At 40.8% G+C, this 5678-nt stretch overlaps 1 protein-coding gene across 5 annotated transcripts in view; it reads right to left on the reverse strand.

Annotated features, from left to right (window-relative positions):
• LRBA (LPS responsive beige-like anchor protein) overlaps positions 1–5678 on the reverse strand; it is a 736826-nt gene that overhangs the window by 7567 nt on the left and 723581 nt on the right. For all 5 annotated transcript variants that reach the window (XM_023513466.1, XM_023513464.1, XM_023513465.1 and 2 more), the window contains one exon: positions 3437–3588. In XM_023513466.1, coding sequence (XP_023369234.1) covers positions 3437–3588 — 152 coding nt within the window. The remainder of the gene's footprint in view (positions 1–3436; positions 3589–5678) is intronic.

The raw sequence follows: 5678 nt of genomic DNA on the forward strand, positions 1-5678 counted from the left end.
ACTAACATCTTACAGCCACCTAATCTTTGATAAAGCAAACAAGAGTATACATTGGGGAAAAGAATCCCTTTTCAATAAATGGTGCTGGGAGAAGTGGATAACCACATGTAAAAGACTGAAACTGGACTTACACCTCTCACCACTTACAAAAATTGATTGAAGTTGGATAAAGAAATTAAATCTAAGGCATGAAACAATAAAAATCCTCAAAGAAAGTGTGGGGAAAACACTTGAATATATCAGCCTTGGGGAAGATTTTATGAAGAAGACTTTCATGGCAATTGCAACAACAACAAAAGTAAACAGAGAGGACTTAATTAAACTGAAACTTCTGTAAAGCTAAGGAAACAACAATCAAAGCAAACAGACAACCTTCAAAATGGGAAAAGATGCTTATTATGAATCAGACAAAAACTTGATAACTGGTATCTATAGATAACTGAAATTAATCAACAAAGACCCAATAATCCCATATATCACTGGACAAGAAAGATGAATAGAACCTTCTCTAAAGAAGACAGATCAATAGCTAACAAACATGAAAAAATGCTCATTGAACCTAATCATCAGAGAAATGCAAATCAATACCACCCTGAGATATCATCTAGCCTCAGTAAGAATGGCCCACATCACAAAGTCTTCAAGCTGCAGATGCTGGTGTGGATGTCAGGAGAAGAGAACACTCTGACACTGCTGGTGGGACTGCAAACTAATACAACCTTTTTGGAAGGAAGTATGGAGAACACTCAACTCAATTTAGACCTCCCCCCATTTGATCCTGCAATCCCATGACTAGGCATCTACCCAGAAGGAAATAAAATTCCTTTTATCATAAGGACACTTGCACTAGACTGTTTAGCACAGCTCAATTTACAATTGCCAAAATGTGAAAACAGCCTAAATGCCTACCAACCGAGCAATGGATTAACAAGCTGTGGTATATGTATACTATGGAATACGATTCAGCCACTAAAAAAGATGGATACGTTGTATCTTTTGTACTAACTTGGATAGAGGTAGAACATATTCTTAGTAAAGCAGCACAAGAATAGGGAAGCAAGAATTCAATGTACTCCATTTTAATATGAAGCCAGTAGATGAGCTAATATGAGGGGGAGGTCAGGGAAATGATCAAGTGGGGGGAGGTGTATGGGGTGATGGTGGATGGCACACCTCTTGGGGGTGGGCACAATTATAAGAGGGATTTTATGTAATAAATGCAATCGGTGTAACTTAATTCTTTGTACCCTCAATGAATCCCAAACAATAAAATTTTTTTTAATATAATTTCTGGTTTATTCTTTTTCTTTTCTTTTTTTTTATTGAATGGTAACTATGTACATTAATGCACTTCTGGGGTACAGTGTGGGGTTTTCACACACAATCCGAAACACTTCCATCAAATTGGTTAACACAGCCCTCGTGTCATTTTCTTAGTTATTATTTTAAAACGTTCACATTCTGCTCTTAGAAAGATTCACTTGTACCCTTGTAAAATAAACGTCAGAAGTGATCCCTCCAATCCCCCTCCCAAAAAGTTTTTTTATTAAAATAAATTTCAGAAACACTAAGTAGAATAAAAAAAAGACAAATAGTTGCAACTATAAAACTATAAAATTTTCCAAAGAAAACAGAGGGAAAAGCTTCATGACCTTGGATTTTGCAATGATTTTTTGGATATGACACCAAAAGCACTAGTAACAAAAGGAAAAGTAAATTTGACTTCATAAAAATTAAAAGCTTTGTCATCTAAGGACTATAAAAAGAGTGAAAAGACAGTATTCCTAGTCTCTAGGAAAGTACAAATAAAAACCACAATGGGAGACTACTTCATACCTGTTAGGACAGCTGTTATTTAAAAAACCATAGAACATGGGCAGTGCCTGAAGCTCCTGGGTAGGGTGCCAGCCACATACACTGAGGTTGGTGGGTTCGAACCCGGTCTGGGCCAGCTAAAACAAAAAACAAACCAAAAAATAGCCAGGTATTATGGTGGATGCCTGAGGCAAGAGAATCGCTTAAGCCCAAGAGTTGGAGGTTGCTGTGAGCTGTGACACCACAGCACCCTACCCAGGGTAACAACTTGAGTCTCTGTCTAAAAAAAGAAAAAAAAAAAAACCCCAGAATATGGTGGTGCCTGTAGCTCAGTGGGTAGGGCGCCAGCCACGTACACCAGGGCCGGCAGGTTCGAACCCAGCCAGGGCCTGCTAAAACAACAACTGCAACAAAAAAAAATAGCCGGGCCTTGTGGCAAGCACCTATAGTCCCAGCTACTTGGGAGGCTGAGGCAAGAGAATTGCTTAAGCCCGAGAATTTGAGGTTGCTGTGAGCTGCGATGCCACAGCTCTCTACCTAGGGCAACAGCTTGAGACACTGTCTCAAAACAAAACAAAACAAAAACCTCAGAATACAGCAAGTGTTGATGTATAGGAAGTAGAGCCCTCATTCATGCTGGTGAGAAGGCAAAATGGGGCAGCCACTGTGTGAAACAGTTTAGGGGTTCCTCAAACAGTAAAACATAAAGTTACCATATGCTTCAGCAATTCTGCTCCTGGGTATACACTCAAAGGTACTGTAAACAGGGACTTTAACAGATATTTGCACACTAAGTTTACAGCAGCATCATTCACAACAGCTAAAAAGTGGAAACAATGCAGGTCTCTGTCAACAGATGAATGGAGAAACAAAACACAGTGTTTACATACAACAGAATACTGTTTAGCTTTAAAAAGAAATGAGATGCTGATATATGCTACAGCATGGACGAACTGTGAAAACATGTTAAGTGAAATAAGCCAGGCACACAAGGACACACAGCGTCTGATTCCACTTACAGGAAGTGCCTAGAAGGAACTGAGACAGAAAGTAGAACGGAGACAGTTTAACAGGTGGGGTTTCTGGAAATGGATGGTGGTAATGGTTGGACAACATTGTGAATATAGTAAATGCCACTGAATTTTTCAACTAAAAATGGCCTAAATGGTAAATTTTATGTTATGTTACAATAAATAAAAATAGGAACTAAAATCAGTGGCTATACGTTAAGCAGAAGTAAGATGCCAGGTAAAGATTATCCTCCCCAAATTTACCACTGGGGAGGTAAGCCATATCTTGTAGTGGAATCACTGTAGGCAGAGACAGAGGTGTTTTATGTTAAATATCTTTATAGCTCTTAAATTTTTATTTACCAAAAAAAAGTACTTTAAAGAAATACCTCAAGTTTTATAGCAATTTAACTGGACCTCTTTCTACTGAAATCCTGTCTATTCCTTGAGAACTCACACTTTGTCCAAGAGTAGCAATGCCATCAGAAAGAAAATCACACTTTTGAAGTGTTCTTAGAAACCCAAATATTTATTGGCTTTTTTGATGGCAAAGGTGAGCCAACTCAGAAATGCTCTGTAGTGTTTCAAACCACTGTTGGTAGCAGCATTACCTTTGGTCGTACGACAGCGCCATGGCCCGGATTCCAGCATCGCAGCCTGGGTAGGCAAAGAGCTGCTTGAGGTCTGCTACGTGCCAGACCATGACCACACCGTTGTCTCCTCCTGTGAGCAGGTACTGCCCGTCCCGGCTCAGCTGAATGGCCTGTGGGACACAGCAACATTCAGTAGAGATGTGGTCTAGGGAACTTCAGCGCCCACCCTGTGTTTGGTTCATTGCTATGCTACACCAGCTACTGTGGTGCAAGAAGACAGAGAGGCCCTGAGGAGTATTAGGAAACCATAAGCTATAGACCTGCCAATTTTCAGAAATCAAATGGGCAAAGTGAGATAATGCATGACTTTTTTTTGGTTTTGGTTTTTAAATTTTTACTTTTATAAGGATGAGGTGGCAAGCTCTTCTGGTTCTACAGATGCTGCTGGGATGGTTTGTGCTGTGGACTGGGACCAGTGCTCTTAACGAGGAGCTCCCGGCATCTCTTTGGTCGCATCATGGACATGGAAAGCCCATTTTGCATTAAGGTTTGGCAAACAGCGCCAATTGATCTCACATCCCCTCTGGCACCCAGGAAGGGGCCTGCAGCTTTGGTACCTTCACTGGGCCTGCTGGATTTTGACAGCAGTTGGGAAAAATACCTAGGAGAGAGCTATAACTTCCACAGTGGTTAAACCCCAGGATTGAGTGCTCTAGCCATCACTTAGTCAGCTCTAGTCTATGGCTCCCTATCCTCTCCCACCAGTGCTAAACAGAGGTACAGACAGGTTTTACTCTTTGATCCTGTAAAATGGACATCCACAAATGAAACCCGTGGGCCAAATGCAGATCACAGCTTGTTTTTGTATGATTGTCTCAAAGGAAAAAAAAATTAAAAATAGTCTTCACACTGGTATCTTCATAGCTTCTACAACTGCAAACTCCTGGGCTCAAGCGATCCTCCTGCCTCAGCCTTCTGAGTAGCTGGGACTATAGGTGCCTGCTACTATGCCTAGCTACTTTTTCTATCTTTAGTAGAGATGTGGTCTTGCTCTTGCTAAGGCTGATCTCAAACTCCTGAGCTCAAGGGATCTACCCAACTCAGGCTCCCAGAGTGCTAGAATTATAGGCATGAGGTATGTCTTGCCTGCTTTTACTTTTTTTTTTTTTTTTTTTAGAAAAAAATCTTTAATTTTTTTTGAGACATTGTCTCACTTTGTCACCCTGGGTAGAGTACCATGGTGTCATAGCTCACAGCAATCTCAAACTCTTGGGTTCAAGCGATCCTTCTGCCTCAGCCTCCCTAGTAGCTGGGACTACAGGTACCCCTCATAACACCTGACTATTTTTTAGAGAAGAGGTCTCTCTCTTGTTCATGCTGGACTCAAACTCCTGAGTTCAAGCAATCCACCTGCTTCGGCCTCCCAAAGTGGTAGGGAGGGGAGCATACCGTGTTTCCCCAAAAATAAGACACTGTCTTATATTTATTTTTTCTCAAGAAGACACACTAAGGCTTATTTTCAGGGGATGGCTTATTTTTATTAAGTATAATACAACAATCTACATTTATCAAATACAGTTAAGTCATCTTCTTCTGGAACCTGACAGGGGGAGTCGACCTTGGTGTTGGGGCTGGCACTAGTGATGCATGAACTCCTTTCCCCTAGCCGTTTGCACATGCACAATAGGATGCCTGCGACTGTGGTTACCACACGCCCACCTGCGCAAGTGCGAAGGGCTCAGAGAAAGGAACTGTGGCAGATAAAAGGTATTCCAGTCTTCCCTACCATTCTGCGCTAAAATGCATGGCATGGCTATGCAGATACGCTGGTCTTATTATTGGGGTGGGGTTATATTTAACAAATGCATAGAAATCCTGCTAGGGTAAGGTGATCAGATGTGCTGCTTTTGGTGGGACAGTCCCAATTTTTAATAATTTGTCCCACATCCTGCTGCGTTTTAAAAAAGTCCTGATTTTTGGAAAGAAAGCACGACAAGCTAGGGAATGGTGGGAGAACGGGAAAAGAATAGATGGTTTTTGGCTGCCATGTGGCTATTTCGCCAGGATATGAGTTTTATATTATTTTTGTTAATTTTATGTTAAACTTTAATAATAACAAATAATTGTTGAGAACTGATTATCGAGAACTGCTTATCAAAGTTGGCATTATTGATCAGTTGTTAGAATTTGACCACCATTGTTTGGACTTAATGAACAATGGCATTTTTTGGCATTGGCAATGACAAAAACATTTTGTAAC

This window comes from Otolemur garnettii, unplaced genomic scaffold (genome assembly GCF_000181295.1).
Source record: "Otolemur garnettii isolate 467f Iridium unplaced genomic scaffold, OtoGar3 scaffold00041, whole genome shotgun sequence".
NCBI classification, from domain to species: Eukaryota; Metazoa; Chordata; class Mammalia; order Primates; family Galagidae; genus Otolemur; species Otolemur garnettii.